General features: G+C 31.9%; 3 protein-coding genes and 1 long non-coding RNA gene across 8 annotated transcripts; 2 read left to right on the forward strand and 2 right to left on the reverse strand.

Annotated features, from left to right (window-relative positions):
- Positions 1–4,187: 4,187 nt before the first annotated feature.
- Positions 4,188–5,972, forward strand: LOC108806831 (transcription factor SCREAM2). Its single transcript, XM_018579033.2, has 4 exons — positions 4,188–4,505; positions 4,968–5,099; positions 5,199–5,369; positions 5,709–5,972. The coding sequence occupies exons 1-4, from the start codon at positions 4,428–4,430 to the stop codon at positions 5,802–5,804; spliced, it is 477 nt and encodes a 158-aa protein (XP_018434535.1). The 5' UTR covers positions 4,188–4,427; the 3' UTR covers positions 5,805–5,972.
- A 1,713-nt stretch (positions 5,973–7,685) lies between these two features.
- LOC108808854 (putative BTB/POZ domain-containing protein At2g40440) lies at positions 7,686–8,551 on the reverse strand. Its single transcript, XM_018580951.2, has 2 exons — positions 8,304–8,551; positions 7,686–8,176 (listed from the first exon to the last, which is right to left on the reverse strand). Exons 1-2 carry the CDS (start codon positions 8,439–8,441, stop codon positions 7,712–7,714), a joined length of 603 nt encoding a protein of 200 aa, XP_018436453.1. The 5' UTR covers positions 8,442–8,551; the 3' UTR covers positions 7,686–7,711.
- Positions 8,552–8,851: 300 nt separating this feature from the next.
- On the forward strand, positions 8,852–11,067 carry LOC108810218 (uncharacterized). 5 transcript variants are annotated; one of them, XR_001942999.2, is made up of 7 exons: positions 8,852–9,102; positions 9,221–9,343; positions 9,560–9,599; positions 9,907–10,010; positions 10,257–10,362; positions 10,453–10,603; positions 10,804–11,067. It is a non-coding gene; the product is annotated as an uncharacterized LOC108810218 (long non-coding RNA). The 5 variants fall into 5 exon arrangements; XR_001942998.2 differs by having other exon boundaries at positions 8,854–9,102; positions 9,221–9,319; XR_008935028.1 differs by having other exon boundaries at positions 8,854–9,102; positions 9,221–9,319; positions 9,907–9,963.
- A 4,157-nt stretch (positions 11,068–15,224) lies between these two features.
- On the reverse strand, positions 15,225–17,202 carry LOC108810433 (LOB domain-containing protein 15). Its single transcript, XM_018582544.2, has 3 exons — positions 16,947–17,202; positions 16,606–16,867; positions 15,225–15,771 (listed from the first exon to the last, which is right to left on the reverse strand). Exons 2-3 carry the CDS (start codon positions 16,801–16,803, stop codon positions 15,361–15,363), a joined length of 609 nt encoding a protein of 202 aa, XP_018438046.1. The 5' UTR covers positions 16,804–16,867; positions 16,947–17,202; the 3' UTR covers positions 15,225–15,360.
- Positions 17,203–21,063: the final 3,861 nt, after the last annotated feature.

Here is a 21,063-nt window from a genome sequence, read left to right on the forward strand (position 1 = left end):
CAATGTGTTTATATCTTGGAGTTTAATTAATGAGTCGTCCTTAACATTGATGTGCCAACATGAAGAAGAAACAACGATATATAAATATTAAATATTAATTAGTATTATTATTTTATTATTATTATTGTCATCTAATTCGATTACATAATACTATTTCTATCAATTATTTACAAAAATAATGATATGCCTTCCATTGTTTCAACAGTATATTTTGTGTGGTAATAATCAGCTAGATCAATAATTTTATCAATTATTTACAAAAATAATGATATGCCTTCCATTGTTTCAACAGTATATTTTGTGTGGTAATAATCAGCTAGATCAATAATTTTGTCAAAATTATTGATAAACTAGATTAAGACCGACACTACAACAGGACAAATGTTTTATACTTTTCAATGGAGTAACTCTTACAGAAGTTATTTAAGAGATTGGCAATCGACACTAAGTTTTAGTAAAACAATTTAGTAAATCTATTAATAAATAAAAAAAAACTGACGATATAAAAGTTTCTAAGTTAGTGATTTTTATTTTTTTCAATAAGAAGTATTAGTTAACTAATGGGATAAACAACAGCTTTAGGAAAATTATGTTACAACATATAGTTTGATTTTAGCATGACTTTCTCGTACGTAGTATTAACTGCTCTAAAACCACTAAATCTGTATTATTAATTTTTCTATGTGCGTTGCCCAAAAAAGAAAAAAAAAGAAAAAAAAATTCTATGTGCTTGTAAAATCCTTATTTATATAAAAGTGCTATTGAAAAATTTGATGTGAAAAAACATGTGACTGAATCAAATTTTAATATTAAAATGACGTGAAAACATGTGACTGGATCAAATTAGCATGATGTAGAATTAGAAACATGTGATGACTCGATCAAATGTTTTTTTTTGTGTAACTACTTATCAAATATCTTGGACATTATTTCTCATGTTTGCCAGTTCTTTCTATGAAAGTAACCAATTTAGACTAGATTATTGTGTAGTTGTGTTAGCCTTAGTTGTATATATGATGTATATGTATATTAAATCCATACTAATAAAAGGCTAACATTTTCGATAACTAAGTTAAATCACCAAACTCAATTAATATTTGGTGATAATATTTGATGCATAGCATCCTTTTCACAACAAATTACTTAGAACCATTTTTCGTCGTCAAATTGATTTAACTTAGAACCATTATAACATAGCATCCTTTTTAGCAAAAAAAAAAAAAAACAAATAACTTAGAACCATATTTCGTCGTCAAATTGATTTAAGTTAGTAGAGTACCCTTTGCTTGTGTTGTGCTTGTGCTTATACTAATAAGTAATATGTCATTATGGTTGTTCATAAATCGACGTATAAATTTACAAGTACAATCAGAATCGTTTTCCTAATACGTAGGAAAGCAAACCAATGATCGTTTTCCAAGTGGAACACTACTCTATGGATATTGTATCTCATTATTTTTTGCTTATAACATAATTTTTAGTGCATATTGTAGAACAAAATGATACCAAAATTAATATTTTCGGGCAAGAAAAAATAATTCATATGGAGGAGAAGACAAAAGAGATATAGCTGTCACAAACACGAGACTCTTTTACATAAACAAATAGATAATAGGGAATAGGGAAAAAATATTTTACTTGTCTTTGTTAAAATGATCATTTCTAAGCCAAAAGCTTTTCGAAGTGAATCGATGACAAGGTAACTCTTTGTAGCCATTAGAATTCAGATGTAGATAGCGACCCTCTATATATTAGGAACAAATATTATCATATTATGGCCTCGCATATATTTTAATTTCCAATCGGTATTTTCTATGGCAAGAAAACTAATAATACCTGATATCTACAGTGTTCATACCCAAAAGAAAATTATACAGTATGTATAGTTTAGAGCAATCCCACCGAGAGATTCTAGCTTGAGTATCTTAAAAATATATATGTATGTATATATATATATTTCAGATATTCGAAGCTAGAACCCTTCAATGAGGTTGTTCTCATAGCATAATAATTTTGGTTGTGTTTTTTTTTTTTTTTTAAACATACCTTTATTCACTTTTTGTTCTATCCCTTCCATAGCATAATAATTTTGGTTGTGTTATCTAATTTTACTTTGAAATATATATTTTTATTCAATATTTTTTCTGCGATTTAAATAAAAAGCCTTTTTCAATATATATGTGTTCCTTTTATGAGGATATTTATAGTAGTATTTTACAAACCAAATTTTATGGTTAACAGTTTTGAATAGTTTCTTGATAGTGAAATGTTATCTACTGACTTTATTATAGATAACATTATAGAATACTATAATCTCACATGCGAAGGAATATTGGTCCTTAGATACATTTGAGTACTCAATTCTATGATTCAATATTAATTCATAAGTAAATATTTTCAACAACCGAAGACATGGTTCCTGACGTAGACGAGAGGTGCAGAAAATCATGGGTGCATTTTGCACAAAACCCTAAATCAAATCAAAGAAACAGATAGTGTAGAGAAGCAAGAAGATGAGAGAAAACAGTAGAATGTCTACATGAACTAAGCTACATATTTGAGAGAGAAAGGGCTTGATGAAGCAACGGGACTTGTGTGTAGAGTATTGTTTTGTTGTGATGATTAATTGGCACACATGTGAATTGGTGGGTACGTTTGTTTGTCCGTCTCCTATATAGACAATCTTCTATATCCTATACCATGCTAATCTATCCAAATTTATGTACTTGTATCTAAACGCTTACATATATGCACAACTTAGTATATATACACATTAATGTGTAGAGCATATTGATCTAACGTAAAAAGATGCGTTAGATCAAATCAATGATGCGCTTTTAGTATTGAGACTGATCCACGATCCATCAAATCATTCTTTACGAAACTGGAATGCAAATTGTTAAGCATCAAACAATAAATGATAAGTGTTTTGAAAGACGTGACTTTACATTGGTGTTTGTTCAAAATTGGGATCTATATATGCATAGATGCACATTTAAAGATATATATATGTGTGTATTTCAAAGAAGCACTTATATACGTAGTATATACGTTATGCATATACGGAGCCGTAAATATTGCATATAGAGAGAGAAACAAGGAGAGTGGAGAAATAGGGTAAAAGAGAGGAGGATATACGTGTGGGTTTGTATTCATAAAGATCCCCGTGAGGAGTGTTTGGAGGCATTCCAAAATCACAACTAACATTCTTTTGTTTGCTTTTATCCTCTCATTCACTTCTTTCGATGCTCCCAAACTTTTATTTTTCTTAAAAATAAATAATTGATTTCACAATATTAGTTCCTCCCCCATATGTCACGAGCTCATCATTCCCTTTCTCGACCCTTTTTTCTTACTTTGATTCTCTCTTCAAGTATCCTATTAACATCATTAGAGTATTGCATAGATATATAACGGGACTCAGTCAAGCCAAGCTCAAATGATTTTTTGTTGTTGTGCAATGATCATAACGGATTGGATGTAATGGTACTTGCATCTCTATATATCGCGATTGAATAAAAATTGCATCCAGAAGAGAGATGTTGATGTCTTTTTGCTACTCTTATCAAATTAAATTTAGGTGTCAGTGTATGATGTCCCAAAAGAAAAGAGTGAATGTATTTAACTTTTATTTATAATTTAAAGCTGAATGACTAGCCAAATAATACATACCTGATAAAGTCCCGTTTTTATATCATTACTTATTACACGGATTGGAATAGTGCATCATATCACTAAGTGCATCAATGGAGTTTTGTAATTATATATCTTTATCGGTTTCCAAAAGTTCAAAGCTGGCTATAGTTGTAATCAATTATCGTGATCTTTCTTGGAGGAGTTAGAATAGTGTGCAGGATAAAACACATAAATAATGTAGTGGAAATATAAATGGTGCAAAGGTTATGTATTTTCACCACAGCGAGTTTTTACCGCCAATAAAAACATAGTGTTAATTTTAACATTTGCACCCAAAAAAACATAGTGTTACAATTTTCAAGTTACTAAGCAAGGGTAGAAACGCGTATATATACGTATTTACATAATCATATAAATATTATAAATACTCTAAATACATATCATAAATTAATCAATATACGATATGTATTTATATAAGAAAACAAAATAAAAATAGGGTCGAATATTAAATAGGATATCGTATATTGAGACATAGAGGCAAGCAAGTAATTCACGAGATACAAAACGGAGTTGTCCGTATATTATATTTTGTAGCGATCAAGAGAGACTAAGGCAGACATGTGAGAGAGGAGAGGATCCTATAAACAATTTATTCTAAGATCTCGGCTTCCTCCTTTTCATATATATATTGCATATACACACATATTTCCTCTGCATAGAAAAGAGTAGAAACCAATCAAGAAAGCTTGATACGAAAGTAAGAGGCTGATAACATCAAGCATAGAAGAAGAATGGATCCGAGGGAAAAGAAGAGAGGTTCTTTGAAAGAGAAGTTTCAATTGCTTCGTTCAGTCACTAATTCTCATGCAGTAATTAATTTTCACCCTGTCTCTTCTTTTTTTATTGTGTCCGATGGAGATAAACGCATTCATTTTCCATATGTATACGTATGTAAATCTAGTTATGAACAAGTACATACATGCACACACTCGCTCACTCAGTTTTACTCGATCTATATAGCTTTTTTTACTCGATCACAATTTTGTCCCTTAAGATCATTTTCGATATTGGGTATCTGAATCCTTTGGATCTTCGATATATTCTTGCGTCCTTTTTTCTTGGGTAATTACTTTATCTTCTTCTAAACATATATGGAATGTGTTACCAAAAAAACATATATAGAATAACGCATATTATTGCTAAATATGGGCCAGTCATGATCGATTGTTGAATTTGAGATGAATTTTTTTTTTGCTAACCTCTAAAGTGTATTTTCGGATGATGTATATGCTGCTAATATGTGACCATTCACACGTGTATTTTGATGACAGGAAAATGATACATCGATCATAATGGATGCATCAAAATATATCAAAAAGCTTAAGAAGAAAGTTGAAAGATTCAAGGAAGACAATACGGCAGGGCAATCTTCAAGCGAGCCCACAGATCCCACCACACCAATGGTATATACAATCACAAACATATACTCTGGAACCATTATAGACATAAGTACGCTCATATGAATGTGAGATATTCATTAAGAGGTGATGATTTATTTATAGGTAACAGTGGAAACCCTAGAAAAGGGTTTTATGATAAACATATTCGCAGGGAAGAATCAGCCAGGCATGCTTGTTTCGGTATTAGAAGCCTTTGAGGATATTGGGCTTAACGTTCTCGAAGCTAGGATTTCATGTACCGACTCCTTTAGCTTGCATGCCAATGGAGTCGAGGTAATTAACACATCAGCAGAAAAACATATCTATATACATCAATTCTATATCGTAGTTATAACTATTTGCCTATATGCATATATTTGTATAGAGTACTACAGACGATCTCATGTTGCGATAGCGTCGTCATATGTTGTTGTTATGAAATCTTATATGGTTTTACTTACCAATGTGAATGTTTGTGCTTTTGCCAATGAAAGTTTTGAAATCATAGTAGATAATGCAGGGGGCAATCTCAACAAACACGGATACAAAATATATATAAACATTGTGTGTGTCCATATCTGAGTGTTGGCATATAAAAATTATTTAGTCACTACGCACCTTTACTAATTGCAGAATGAAGATGGAGATGGTATGGATTCTGAAGCAGTGAAACAAGCAGTGACAGATGCAATCAGAAGTTGGAGTGAAAGCAATGATCTACAGAGCTAGATTGACCCACATTTTCTTTAATTCTCTTTATTATATTTTATTTATGCAAAATATAATAACAGAATTTCTATAGTAATTTTACTTCTTAGTTTCTCTGTTCAACTTGTATCCCAGAATTTTCCCTTATAAAAGGGATAGTGAAGAAAAATCAATTGTATGTTACTACTATTTATTTCGCATAATTAAGCAATAGTAAACACGTATCTAAAGTATATAGTAACCTAGTTTATATACGTATTTTCCTTTGTGTGTTAACAGTTAGTTCTTTTAAATTCGAATAATATCAGAAATTTGAAAACGCTCAGCATTGTTTTTCAATGTGATAGATAAAATTAACATTATTTCGGATTTGATCAGATGGTATTAGAGAGCTTATTCTATACCACAGAAGAAGACAAACATTTTTGTTCACGTGAGCAAAATAACTCCAGAAAAACTGGAATGTAAAACGTACAAATACATACATCCTACCCGGGATGGACATTTTACCCGGTCCCGAATTCCCATCCGAATCCGTTCCGAAAACCTGAACAGAAATCCAAACCGAAATAGTAAAATACACGAACAAATAGATATTGATTTAGGAGAAGTTGGATATCCGAACCCCAACAGATAATGTCCGAACCCGAATAAATATCTAAAGATAACCGAACATATGTAAACATATCTTTATATTTCTAGTTTACATGTCTCATTTTATTTTAAAATAATTGTATTAATATTACACATACTTTAAGATCATATAATATATATATATATATCTAACTACAGAGAAAATGATTTGATACTCATTTAAAATGTAAATCAAGCTTCATGTTTCATGTATTAATTAAAGTTACATTCAAAATTTAAAATGATAACCAAATTAATATTTATTTCTATTTGAAATGTTATCTCCAAATCTATTATTCATTCAATTTATTAGAAATAAAAAATTCAGTTACGTGAATTCTATATTTTTTAAGTATAAGAAACTTAAAAAATGAAAAATTTAATTTTTTTTTCTTTCAAAATCTAAAAATCCGAATCCGACCCGAAATAACCAAATCCGAACTTAAAATATCTGAATCCGATTTGAAGTACAAAAATATCCGAACGAGTTTTATATCTTTAGTCTATACCCGTTCTCCCCCACGATTTCTTATTAACTTAATCATGATTAGCTAAATTTGATAGTTGACAAAAACAAGATTGTGATAATTTGATTTACATTAGCATACTGATATTAACAAGGGGGAAATATTAGAATAGTGCTGATAAATCCGGATAACCGAACTTATCCCCCTAATTTTATCCCATCGAACAAAAAATCGATTTGAAACTGTAATTTGGTAATACAGTTTTATTTGATAATGAAAAAAAAAATCTGAAACTACACTGAACTACAACTTTGAAATAAAATGATCATATACAACTATACACAATTCTTTTCTCCAGTATAGAAGAAAACTCATAATATAACTTAAGAAGATACCAAGATAAATTTGTAACGGGGTTTGCATCGATTTGGTTCTATCTCTTGCTATCAAAACACCAATATAGAAGAGAGGAGAGTCAAGAGACGATGCACAAAGAAATTTCGTTCGTGGAAACGGGTTTGCGATTTATTTGGAAGAGAAAAGCCGCGGCTCTGTGAGAAGAGATTGATGATTGTTTAAAAAAAAAAGATCCCAACCGAAGTAAAACCCCTATATAATGCGAGCCCTGCCGGTTCAGTAACTAATACGGGCAGGTTTTACTATTCTGATCCAGGTCTTAAACAATGGCAAAATGGAAAGCAAGTTTCAAAACAAATATTTATTGACCGTCTTTTAATTTAATATTTTGCAAATCTAGAAACTTAACGTAACAAACCAAACCCACAGAGATGTGTTCGCGATATTAAACAATTTTGATCTTCTAGGATTCTAGAAATATGAGTTCTTCCACATCCGAGTCTGAGAAGACTTCATTATCTCAACGGTAAGATCTGGATTCTTGCCAACGAACAACTTGAACTCAACTGTGTTACAAATCGCCAATAAATTCCTTAAGACAAACATGGCCGCGGAGTTGTGGAGGGCTTTGTCAAACGGAATCAAAGACAGTTCCAAGATACTGATAGCATTCGCCACTTTTAAAGATGACAACAATTGTTTTCTGCATAGATCCCTTAGATGCGGAATATCATATTTGTCCGCTGCTACAAAAAGTGTTTGAACATGTTTCTTCTCCTTTTCAGAAAGCACAGAGCGATTGTTGTAGATGAACTCAACTAAAGCCTCTAACTCCTCTTGTTTCAGCTCCGAGAGAGTTACTGTCTCGATCTGCCCAACCTTAGCTTTCAACGTGTCTGATTCCAGCATCTTCTTAAACACCTCTGATCGTGCCGCCTGTTAACAATACATACATATGTTGAGAAGGTATCATTTCAAGTAAGAGCCAGACACTAAACATAAGCATTTAAAACAAATGATTAGAGTCGTATGATGATAAATTGAGGAGACAAAAATAAAAGACCAAAACAAGTTTGTGGGCGGAGATAGCTGAACTCTCATCACTGTCTCCTGCCTTGAGACGTAAATCTACTTGCCATTGTTCATTGAAGGCCTTTGCAAACCCACCCAAGAAAATTTCAAGGTTGTTCTGCGTTGCCATAGGTATTAGTATAAGGTATAACTTGGAGTTGATATCGTAAACGTTGGTGAGTTATATAGAGAAAACCTCAGAGACGCCAGTCAAAATGCTTCTTCATTTACTTTCTTCAATATTCCCAAATCCTACCAAGGAATGAGACATTAATGTTAATGAACATACACAACATGTCCCAAGTCCCAACTTTTGGTTGCCCGATGCTCTTGGGATCCCGAGTTAAATATGGAACCAAAGGGATGTTTCAACAAAGGACTATTCAAAAATATTTTAGAAGTGTAATTAAGTTATGGTCAATGAAAAAAAAAAGTTATGGTCAATGGGTAACGGGTTCCAATATTTTGTTTATAAAGTAATCTATTTATATAAAATAGACTTTCAATCACTCCTAGGCTATCCACATAGGATGCCATGTCACAAATTCACTCTCACAACATTTGCCACGTGTCACGTTTATTGAAACTCATTGTTTCACTAAAAGATGTGGGATTTACGTTTTTTTTTCGACAAATAAACAAAAAGTCTTCTTCTTCTATCTCTGAACAGCCATGACCTTATGTCTTCTCTTCAGATAAACGAAACGTTTCTCCTAATTGATTCATCCCTTTATCATGCTTCTCAACACCATCACCCCTCTTTGAACACGACCTGTTTAGAGAAAACGAGGGTAATTTGTGTTCCTTCCATTTTTTTTTTTTTTGTGATTCCTTTCGTTTTCTTCTTGGATTCTCTTTGGAATCTCCTAGAAATACGATTAATTTACCAACAAAGAAACTCAATTCCAGATATCAGCATGATGCCAATACCTTGGAGGCTTGGAGCGATGGTGATCTTCCTGCCTAAACCGAACTGTTTTCTCTGCGTTCCCATCCCTGCTTTCGCCGGTAACTTGCTTAGCCTTAGGAAATGTATGTTACACCTCACACTTCTCCATTCACAACTTCATCTGATACACTTCTTCTCACTTTTTATTAAGTTTTTTTTCTTTTCATCTGATACACTTCTTTCCCTATATAAAGGTCACTCTTCTTCCCATGATCATCATCCTCACCGAATCCGTATAATGCCTAACTCATCTATCAATTTTTTTTCTGATTTCCCACCGTGGTGGTGTGCCTCCTCAGGTTTTAAGAAGCCAGAAGCGAGCTCATGGGTGAATCTAAGGTGATTCTGTTCTAGAAATTCATGTTCATCCTTGGGAGATATGTTATGAAAAATCTATTTCTCCTCCTTGGAGATGGTTTCTAATCCAGTTGTTTTCAAAATCCTATTTTTGGTTTCGAATCCGGTTGTTGATTATGTTTTTTTTTTTCAATTCTGTTCTTAAAACTCATGTTCATCGAAGTGTTTGAACACACGGTGGCATTAGGCTCACATATATAAAAAAGATCAGAATTATAATTTCCCTCTTTCGGAGATGGTCTCGAATCCAGTTGTTGATTATTTTTTTCTCTTTTTTTAACTATTACAGGCGACACTTATGCCAACAACCGTGAACCACCCCAGCTGAGAAGTTCCAGTTTTGAAAGTATGAACAACTACAGGCTGTGACTAATGCTGGCTTTGATTTGCCGGGTTTGTTTCTCAACTATTAACGTCCCAACAGGCTTTTCCTTAAAAACAGATTAATAAATCATGTTTACTTAACTTATATAACATTCGTTTGTATCCATGATTATCAAACTTTTGTATTCATATATTTACATCATCGTAGTGTTAGACTTTTTGGCTTTTAAACAATTTTCATAAACAATCATCTTTGGTTTCAATCTTTTTGGTTGCTGTGAATTTTAACCTCAGTTTTTTTTTTTGGGTTACAAGATCGATACTCCACTGAATGAGAGGGGATGGAAGAGTTCTACTGATGGTTCTACTTCTCCACCACAATGGAGCTGCGAAAATAGGAACAAGCTTACAGTGAATTAAGGTAAATCATAAGAGAAACCCATTCAAAACCCATTGTGTCAACAGAGAATAGTCCAATTTTTTGAAATCAGTTTTTTCATTTGTCATACAGGTCTGATTCATGTGTTTGTCACAGGTTGTTATTAACTCTGTTTGTGCTATATACAATACAAGTGCTTCTCTCAAGCTGTCTGATTATTTTCTATTGATTTATAACTCTTTGGATGAAGATGAGATGCTAAGAAAGCTGAGGAGTTTGCAAGGTACTATAATATTATAAAAGATACAGTCATGTGTCAGACATGGTCTATGCATAATTTTTTTTACTCATTGAACTATCATATCTCTATTCTTTTAGTGTTATTTGGATTGCTAAGTAATCAGTAGTGCTTTATTACAATCTAAATTTGATGTTCTGTGTCAGATGTCTAAATTGCAATGTTTATTTTCTTATATTGGGCAGGTTTGGTGATCAAATTGGACTAAATGAGAAGGCTTTAGGCTACAGAGAAACAAAGAATTAGCAAAGATCAGTTACAAATGTAAGAGCTCCCCCACATGCATCACATGGTCTGTAAGAAATAATATTCTTGGCTTAAGACATGCATCACTTTCCCATTTTTAGATTCTATCACCTTATTTTCAAATTTTTTATTACTTCCTCCACTATTCACTTCAAAATTCTGATTCTATTTTATAAAATCATAAAATATGTTCATTAGGCCAATATTTGTTTTTGTTCATGCTTCACCTCATATTTGTTATTGGCCATACTCTGCGTTTTTTTTCAACAAGTTGAGGGTAAGGTGTATAGATGTCAGTGTTCAAGAAAGCGCTAGGCGCTAAGCGGGCGGTCACCTAATGCCTAGCGCCTAGAACGACTAATCAGACGCCTAGATTATTAGCTAAACGGTCTAAGTGTTTATAAATTATAGCAATATATTAAATATATGTAATATTTTTTATATTTAATAATAGTAAAAACTATTATTTATATATGATAAAATTATTTTCATAATAATATATATTACAAATATATTAATTATTATAATTTATGAATAATAAATTATATATTATTTATTATTACAATATTATAATTATCTAGACGGTTTAAAAAGTAATCGCCACGGTCCTGTAACGCCTAGCGCCTAAGCGCCGCCTAGGCGGCCGCCTAGACCGCTTTTTAGAACACTGATAGATGTTTCCAATTTTTAGGACAAAAGTATAAATGTTTCCTTTAAAGATCACTAATTTTTAAAAAAAGGGAAAATATGATCTCAAAAGAGCAATGACAATGTAAAAAGAGAAGATGAATGACAATATAAACCCGAATTAAAACCACAAAATAAGAGCGTTCAGGTTAGAGGGAGATCATAAGGATGGAGCCACCGCAAATGATCCAAGACTCACTAAAGAAGATATTATTCCAAAAAAATTGGGTTATGGAAGTGAAGAATTTGACTCACAGACTTAGGTTTGATATCTATATCCATTCAGTAATATACACAACAATAAACAGACTTTCTGAGCCATTGAGACCTCGTAAGAAGAGTAAGAAAAGTTTATATATTTTCTAATTTACTCTTTGAATTTTTATTACATTTAAGTTCACAAAAATAAAGTAAAGTTTAAAAACCAAGAGTGTATGAAGTTTAACAAAAAAAAATCCTGCAAATCATAAAAAATACATATATTTAAAATAATACATATATTTAGAAATAAAATAACAAAACAGAATAATACATATATTTAAAATAATTATAAAAATTTGAGATAAACTAATATTATTTTTTCTTACTTCCCGCCCGTAGGGCGGGCCTCCCCTAGTTATACATAAAAGAAAGCTAAACCAATCAATCGATGACAACATGTTTAAGTTTCGAAAATTTTACATTTGGCATAAATATTTTAGAACAATTCTGAAAGCCTCCAATTTGGTTTTCCGAATACTATTACACCTGTTACACAAAATACATCTTTTAAAATATATGAGGAGATGCAGAGCCTTGGGACAACTTTTTTACCAGTGGGATCGGTCTTGGGAACTTCTTGAACAGCTTCTTGATGACAATGATTGATAAGATCACGAGTAAAGGGGAAGGCAAGAGTTGGATCGGGGATAATTTGAACGATTCCGCCTAGATTACTATTATGGATTTCTAATGGTGATTTCGATTGTGAACATGGGATCATTTTTGTGGGCAGCTAGCAAGTATATTTACAAGAGTGATGAGACCAAAGAGTTTAGTGGAGGATGTGTTCAAATGGAGGTCAGATCCGTAGATACATCTCCTCTTACTATTTAATTATAACAATGAGTGATGATGTATATGTATGGTTTTCAAAAAAAACATGTAAGTTGTGGTATCTTGATTAAAATGATATGAATAAAACTTTAGTGTTTATCCTAAGCAAACAATCAAAACTTGGACTATCTAAGTTATTGCTCAAGTTCTATATCATTTTGTTCTACTAGTTGAATGATATCTTGTGTATTTACATGTTTTTAAGCTTCATTCTAGTCCTTATATTGTTCCTTTGCATGCATTTAGAGTGCATTTAGGTTGCATTGCATTACATTTGTCTCTATCAGATATTGGAGATGCTTGTTGGTGACTTTGGAGACATTTGAGGGGTTTTGAGTCAAAAAGGTGAAAGATGAACATGGATGAAGGCCTTAAAGATATCTTTTGAAGCTCAAATTTTGGGAAGACAAAGTAAATTGAGTTAGTTTTCTAATGGAGGTGGTTTCAAATCATTTGGATCTGTATTGAAGGAGTTATGATCAATCTACTGGAGGCATATCAACTCTGTAGCGACATCAGCATAGCGACCTCGCCTGGTCGCTAAGACGCAACCCGAGCCATCATAGCGACATGCGTAGCGACTTACCAAGTCGCTATGATGGGAGAAGCCAGAACCCAAGAAATGACTAAGTGTCCGTAGCGACCTCTGCGTAGCGACATGATCACGTCGCTAGGAGGCCACCCGAGTGAGCGTAGCGACCACCGTAACGACTTGCAAAGTCTCTACAGATCCTGAAGAGTTGAAGAGTTCTGTAGCGACCTACCTGTAGCGGAAAGCAAGGTCGCTACGGGCGAAAAAGACTGTTTTTTATTGGGTTGATCCAGGATTGTTGGGTTGACCCAACTCGTTTTTAGACTTCTATAAATACCCTTTAGACCTAATTTTGAGGGATATCTTGTTTTCTTTGTAATCACATTAGCTATTTTGGTGAAAGACTTAATCTTGAGCTTCTTTTCATCTCTATCTCTTGTGATTATTAATTAATCTTGACCACTAAGCATGATTAACCTTCAATCATCCATGGGTTTTGGGTTATTCATGTCTATTAGTGAGTAGTTACCTTTTGGATTCATGGGCTAGGGTGATCAGAGTGATTAAGTGAAGATCTAAGGGTGTTTAGTGTTAGATCTCTTGTTTCCTTGCTTGTATACTTCTCTTAATGCTAGATTAATGTTGGCCTCTTTATTCTAGAGCTCTAGACATTTCCCACCCACAAGGTGTTTGATGAAATGTCTGAACCAAGTAGAGCTTGCTCTAAACTTACCTTACACAAAGACCATTGTGTTAAGGGAGTTTAGATAGTTAGTAGACTCATCCTTAATGATTGCTTAGATCTTTTAGGCTCAAAGACCTTTGATGTCTAGTTGATTAAAGCAAATGAGCATTCTTCTTGACCATAGAGCTTGCTTATTTCAGTGTTCTAGACTTAAGGAAGTTATTGATTGAAAGTTTGTCATCCTTAGATTGGATCTTAATCACTTAAAGTCAAATGTCTAGCCCCATGAATCCTATTGTCCAAGATTGATTGAAAGCTTGTTTCTTTATTGCACTTTAGCATAGTTCTAGTTCACATCATCACTCAAAACCTGTTTGCACTTAGATTAAGCATAGATTTGTATTCTCAGTGCATTGAAATCATTTAGGATTGGTTCGACATCTCACATACTACTTCATTTGATAGAGACCCGAAAAGTCCTGTTATCATTGAACACATAAACCAATTCACATTGGTCGCATACACTTTCACCTAGAAGAATTTACATGAACCGGATCCTAACTTAACTAACTATATATATAACGTCTAACATATTGTATTAGACTATATGTTATTGTCAAGTATATCCATAATATAAATTATTAGACTTACATTTCTTGACTAAATTAATATATCGGATACTTTGGCAACTATATTTTATTCTTACCAAAATTCTCAAAAAGAAAATTGCTACTTTTGATCAACGCAGATCCCATCGAACATTGCATGAATCTGGTCAGCAAGAAGCTGTATTGATTAATTCGATACGCTAAGGAAACACCGAAAGTAAAATTAAATAAAAGGAATGAGATGAACTAGTGATATTATCTACAGCTGACAGTTCACCCAATATATATATATGTATGTAATATGTACATCTGCACATTCAAAGCCAGCTATCAATAAAAAGTTGGTGCAAGCAGCTTTTTGTAGAATTAACTCACTATGTTGCTTGGATTCTAGATTTTCACAAAGTTTAAGTAGGCATGACTCATCAAATGAATTTAAGCTACCCTAAATTCAAATGTATTATATGTGTGGTTTATTAAAAATTTAATCAATGAAAATATCGAGTTTATTTATCTTCTGTATAAGAAATAAATAAATGAATAGACTTCTACAGTTCTACTCTGTTCTTTACTGGAAATTTGGAACTGAACTTCCACGTTGTGGGTTTAAGAACAACGTTTCAACCTCATCTTAATATCGGATATGTAAAATGTTAACAATACCCCTTACCATATACATACATAGACATTTGATCGATTAATGATAGGCTTTTTAACATCAACCTCCTCCTTTATATTTTTTTTTTTGCTAAACAACCTCCTCCTTTATATTTATTTAATTTAGTTATAATAATCGGAACACAGATTTGTGCCAAAAAAAAATCGGACCACAGATTATGGAAATAAATTATATGTATGTTGTGTTTTCATAGAATGATTGAAATACACTTTAACCGAAGTAGGAGTTGTTCTCACTTTCAATCTCGCCGTATTGTAATGCTCTTGTTGTTGGTTGAGAGTAAACACAAGAAGATGGAGGAGGCGGATCAGGAAGAGGTGCCGTAGGTTGCGGTGGAGTTGACGGCGTTTGTGGTGGCAGTGTAATGACGGAGACGTCGCCAGAGTTGTGATATCCGGCGACTTGGGAGTTGGAAGGTACTATCAAAGTGGCGACAGCTTCTCGTTGCTTGTACTTGAGAATCTCAGATCGTACGGCTGTAAGCTCGGCTTGTAAAGCTTGAACTTGTTGTTGTAGAGCTACGATTGCTCCCATGCAGCCGTACACTGGATCTCTTAGCCTCACGTTTGCTTCATACACGAGGCTATTAGCTGCGTCTGCTCTATGACCTTCCGGTACTTCCTGATTAGTGTTAAAATTATGAGAATACTACAAAACAGAAAATTCTGTAACAAAAAAAATTCTGTAAAAATACCCCAGCTTAATTTTGTTAAACTTTTTTAAAACTAAATTTTTGTACTATCCGATCTAATATTTAAATTAATTATTTTGCTCATTTAATATATTTATTTTTTAAGTTGTGCTCATTTTAATATCTAAAGTATACTTGTTTTAATAATAAGTTTCAAACAAAACTTAGTAAATCATTAAAATCCAAAAACAAATCTACAAAATTTCAAAATTTATTTTAACTTTTAAGTATAAGAGTAGCTAAATTTGGATAATATTAATTTTCTTATAATATGAGTTTTAGTTTTAGTTTCAAAATTAATTTGTTTAAAATAATTTATTTATTTTATTCAGAATTATTTTTTCCAAAATATTTAAAATATCATCCAAAATTTAGTTACTTATATTTTAAAATTAAATAGAATTTGAAATTATTAGGATATTTCTTTTGAATTTTAGAAATATTTTGAGTTTTGTTTGAAACTTTTTAATATTTTTGTTTAAAATTAGTATAGTCTAAGTATTAAAATGAGCACAAATTTAAAAGTAAGTGTACAAAAAATGATAAAATAATTAGTTTAAATATTAAACTGGATATAAAAAAGTTTGGATATTAAAAAGCTTAACAAAATTTAGTTGAGATATTTTTTTAGAAAATATTGTTTTTGAATCAGATATTTATAATGAAACCCGGACTAAACTCTGTTTATGTAATTACCAAAGAGGCCAACAAAGCGATGATGATTATCACTATAAAATGATGATATTTGTGTGTTTTGTTATTACCATTAGCATCTTGGAGACGTTGCTAGCTCCAAAGACTTTGTGGACGGATGCGAACTTAAGAGGCTCATGTGGGGAGAAATAAGGCGAAAAAGGACATTCTTGAGCGCATCTACGGCGCAAAAGTTTACATGCCGCACAAGGAGTAATGGTATTAAGGGCTCCGAGAGGACCGGATATTGGTCTTCTAATTCCTGCCATTTGATGAGGCAAAGCATCTGCTTCTCTTTTGTTCCTTTTCCCTATCTCTGATTCAAGTCTCTCCCTAAACACAAGGAACCATATAAGAGCTTTATTTATCCTTTAAAACATGAATATCTAAGACTAAAATGGTAAAAATGAACCTAAATCATTGTAAATAGAAAAAGGGTCCCAGGCATGCTCTCAGAGGATCGAAAGAAAAGAGATAAAAGTAGAAAGAAACAAAAAGAGAGATACTAATGTCAAGTGACTTTTAAAGAGGGTGTGAAGGAAGATAGCCGAGGAAGGCTTTAAAAGCAAGTAAAATACCAAGTTAAGATTTAGTGATACATGTGGCGATATATAGATATAGATATATAAGTAAACGTTGAGGCTGGCTTCTAATAGACCTTTCAGATGGAGATGAAAGGGGTTTGGTAGCTCGAGTATGTATAACAGTCTCTCTTTTAAGATGAAAACAACTGAAGATATAGTGAAGACTGAAGGTATTTACTGCCTAAGCACGTGACCAGTGAGGGTTTTAAACTTTATTTATGACCTTATGAATCTGATCATCACACACAACTATAACTATATATATATAATATACATGCATGTAGTCACTTATTCATCGCCAGGCAAAAACAGATGGATTTCGTGCTTAATGACTACTTTAAATGTTTTTGTTTTAGTTGCTCAAAAAAAAAATGTTTTTGTTTTATCATGGCCGCATGTGTACTTTTGCTTCACATTTATAGCATACCTCTGCCTTCTTTCTTTTTTGATATAAGTCGCACCTCTGCTTTCTTTTCTATAGGAATCAAATTTACGGTTTATACAATGCATCCAAGTTTGCAGGTAAATTATTTGTGGCACTTATAGGTTTAAAAGTTTATTATAGTAGAAGTTGGTGTATGATTTATAAATTGTTAGATGTACTTTCTCCAACGTAACATAAAAAGAGTTCTTTTTCTCAAAAAAAAAAAAAGAGTGAAGAGAATGATAGATAAGGGACTGTTATTGTTAATAAATTGACATGTTAAGTTTTTTTTTTGACTGAAAATTGACATGTTAAGTTCCTTGTCAAAACTAAGAAACCTCATCATCTTTAATACATAGGGGTTCTTGGTTTTCTTCTTATGTAAAAGAAAAAGATACATATAATATAATCGTACTTACTATTTTATTTCTGTGCGACTCGCATGTATAAGCCATATATAAAAAAATCAACAAATACCATTTTAGGTGATTAGTATTATTTTTGGTCAGTATATACACACCATATATATTTACAGTTAGCTATCAACAGGGTCGACCCTGAACTGTTTATGTAAAAAAAAAATTTGGAAGCCTAAAAATTTTTTTTTGGAGCTTATACCTATGTAATTTTCTTCAAAAATTTTGGGGATCTGTTGCAAATATTTCATGATGCATTGTTCAGGGCCGGCCCTGGCTATCAACTGTAGGCCCATCCATATAGTCTCTCTACACCACAATTAGTAATACCAAACATTTTATCAAATATTCTCGTCCATTGCTATAGGCTACTCAAACCTTGAACCACGAATACGCAACTATCAATGGCCTAGATAGCACTTGCGGTAAGAAAACATGTATTATCGTTATATGTCGTTTTCTTTCATATTCGAACTTTGTTAGAAAGAGATACTTTGTAGATTAGGGATGGATTATATTTAATATTTATGATATACCAATTATTGGTTGTGGATGAAAATATATTATGGTTAAGAATTTTGTTGATACAAAAATGTGATATTGTTGTCACAACATTATTATACATATCAGTTTTAGAATGATCCATGTTTTAGAAAAAACAAATATTTCATAAATATTTTTTTTAATATTTTAATGTATTCTATTAGATAATAATAATAATAAATTGTAAATTTTGAAGAAATTAATTATGTTTATTGAATTTTGATTGACTAAAATAATGGAAATAATTAATCGCAAAAAATATATCTATAATCAAAATAAAAAATTAATATATATATAAAAACTTTGAAATATTTATTTTTGAAACAGATGTACACTCTTTCCGTTTTTGAAAATAAGATTTCTAAACATTAAAATAATAAATATTTATTATTAAATTTATTATTATCTTTTACTATAATTTTTCCAAGAACTATTAATCAATAATATTTAATCAGTTCAAATAATTTTAACTAATGTTTTTAAAAACTATACAAAGTTACTTTAAAATATATGTATGTATATATTATAAGCGGATCTTTGAATAACAAAAAGAAGTCTAAAATACCTTAATTTTGGGAACAGAGAAAAAAGTTATTAATATAAACTATAGATTTGAGTTCAGATGGTTGCATAACAATGAGATTAACATATGCCATAAGTTATATATCTTGGTCACGTTGAAATAATTATTATTCAAGTTATCTCAGTTCCAATTCAAAATCCAATAGAAAGAAGAATATTGCTTAGAGTCTAAGAAAGTTTTGCACTTGTATATTCTTGTTTGACCCGTATTTGTAGCCTAACTCGTCGCCCCGTTGTTCTCTCTTCTTTGTATTTGAATTAGCAGAGAATATTATATAAACTATTAATTAATAAGTAATTTAAGTGTCTACTTGCAAAATAAAAGAAAACGAAACAAAAATAATTTGGCTGAACAATGTACTTTTATTTACATGGACCCTAGCCCTTGGAACTTATTATTGGACCATTATTTCGCAGGCCTTACCTCCAAATTTAGTAACTATGTGGTTGATTAAACTTCATGAATATCTGGAATATACAGAATTTGAAAATTTGACGCCCAAAAGTTGCATATTCTAAGGAAATCTTCTTTTAATGAAAATCACTTCACAGTTATTAAATGTCATACATGCCCAAATAGCATGAACATCAAAACAACTACCCACCATTTCAGGTAACGCTCTCTGTTCTCCTTAATCTTTTGGAAATTTTGTTTTAAAATCATAGTCGTTCGACTCTTTTCACACAACTTAATCTTGAAGAACTTTGGTTTTCAAATTATATTCTTCAAGATACAGTTGATTCTTGAAATTCTTTTTTTTTATATGTTTTAGATCAGATTTAGGAATTTTGGTCAAAATTTTACTGTGAATTAAATCTAAAACAACACTTATTATAAACACAAGATTTTTTTTCTTAACAATGGTACTTATTGTAAACAAGAGTAAAATATAATTTCAAATCTATTTAACTTTTTTGGATTATACAGAGGTATCATGAACTTTACACAAATGGGTCCAGACTAATCACGTGTTTACAATTTACGTTTTCAGTCCACGTGTTGATCCTTTGTTTTTGGCGATGTCGAAATATTAATTTCCGAGTGACCATCGGAATTCAAACCCGGGTTCGTATTGGGGCTGAAGCTCCCTCAAAACAATTAGGCCGTCGTCGTTTGGTTCAATTCTATTTGACATCTTCAAAATGGTTCAAAGGTAGTGTGATATATAGTTTTGAACAAATTTGCTCAAAACACACAAAAGAGCTAGATACCATTGGTTGGAGGAAAAATGATAGAGTTGAGAGGGAAAATTTTGGGGAGAATTTGGGTAAGGGATGCAAATATGGAAAAACATGTGTGTATAGATTACAAATATTCTATAGTTTTCAGCTCTTTCTTGTTTCTTATCATCTGATTTTTTATTGGCGTTGACCATTTTGTTCTTGGTTTACTAATTTGAAGTTTAACCAAGAGACTGAATATGTCTTTTTTTCTTTCAAATTCAAACCTAATTTTAAAAATTAAAACAGCATGGACAAATGGGACGATATGAATAAGTCCATAAATTCGGGCACATGGTCAGTTAATCGCCCACATTTTTCTTGTCATTAGTTCTTAGATAAAGCTTGTCGTTGACTTCATAAAATTTAACGTCTACCATGAATTCAAGAAAATTAAATTCACGATCGATAGATTACATTCTAGGCGTACCAAAAGGATTCATTAAAATTACAGTAACTCGAAACAATGAAATTAACAACATCACTAGCAATATGATCTAAACATGTGAACATTAGCATTTTAACACAATCAAAAACTAATATACGGTCTCCACTGGATGAGGAGTCGCCTGTTAGTCCAGGCTAGGAATAGATTTCCATTCAGTGCAAAATTACTAATTATTCATATGGTCAGAGATCTCTAACTTTATTTGCAAACGACTGGATCTGATTGGCCGTCAATCTCCCATGAGACTAGTCGGGTTGTCTAGTCGGTTGGTCTAGACCGTCGAATAATCCAGGTTATCAAAGAAAATAGTG

The sequence above is a fragment of the Raphanus sativus genome, chromosome 6 (genome assembly GCF_000801105.2).
Source record: "Raphanus sativus cultivar WK10039 chromosome 6, ASM80110v3, whole genome shotgun sequence".
NCBI lineage: Eukaryota > Viridiplantae > Streptophyta > Magnoliopsida > Brassicales > Brassicaceae > Raphanus > Raphanus sativus.